At 58.1% G+C, this 527-nt stretch overlaps 1 protein-coding gene across 1 annotated transcript in view; it reads left to right on the top strand.

Moving 5' to 3' along the window:
- Nucleotides 1-527, top strand: part of CHPF (chondroitin polymerizing factor) — a 3,177-nt gene that overhangs the window by 1,905 nt on the left and 745 nt on the right. The window contains exon 5 of the mRNA XM_010143742.1: nucleotides 9-526. Within this exon, the coding sequence (XP_010142044.1) occupies nucleotides 9-526 (518 nt within the window). The remainder of the gene's footprint in view (nucleotides 1-8; nucleotide 527) is intronic.

Below are 527 nucleotides of genomic sequence, written 5' to 3'. Positions count from 1 at the left end.
ACGGGTCCTGGCGCTTGTGCCCCACGCGCGGCATGGGGTACACGCGGGCCCTCCAGGTGGAGGTGGTTACCCAGAAGGGGCACAGCCACTCTGTCACCAAGCGTGTGCACCTGGTGCGGCCCCTCAGCGAGGTGGAGATCATCCCCATGCCCTATGTGACAGAGGCCAGCCGCATCAACGTCATCCTGCCGCTGACAGCCCATGACCGGGACCATGCTGCCCGCTTTTTGGAGGCTTATGCAGCAGCTGCCTTTGAGAGCAGTGAGAACGCGATACTCACCTTCCTCTTCATCTATGACCCCTTCGAGGCCCAACAGGTCACCCAGAATGACATCTTCGCCCCTGTGAAGGCCCAGATCACCGAGTATGAGCGCAAGTATGCAGAGGTGAAGATCCCGTGGATCAGTGTTAAGACAGATGCACCCTCCCAAATCAAGGTCATGGACATCATCTCCAAGAAGCATCCTGTGGACACACTTTTCTTTGTGGCTGGTGTGGGGACAGAAGTCACCACTGACTTCCTGAAC

The sequence above is a fragment of the Buceros rhinoceros genome, unplaced genomic scaffold (genome assembly GCF_000710305.1).
Source record: "Buceros rhinoceros silvestris isolate BGI_N320 unplaced genomic scaffold, ASM71030v1 scaffold19469, whole genome shotgun sequence".
NCBI lineage: Eukaryota > Metazoa > Chordata > Aves > Bucerotiformes > Bucerotidae > Buceros > Buceros rhinoceros.
This window is presented reverse-complemented; position numbering and strand designations above follow the sequence as displayed.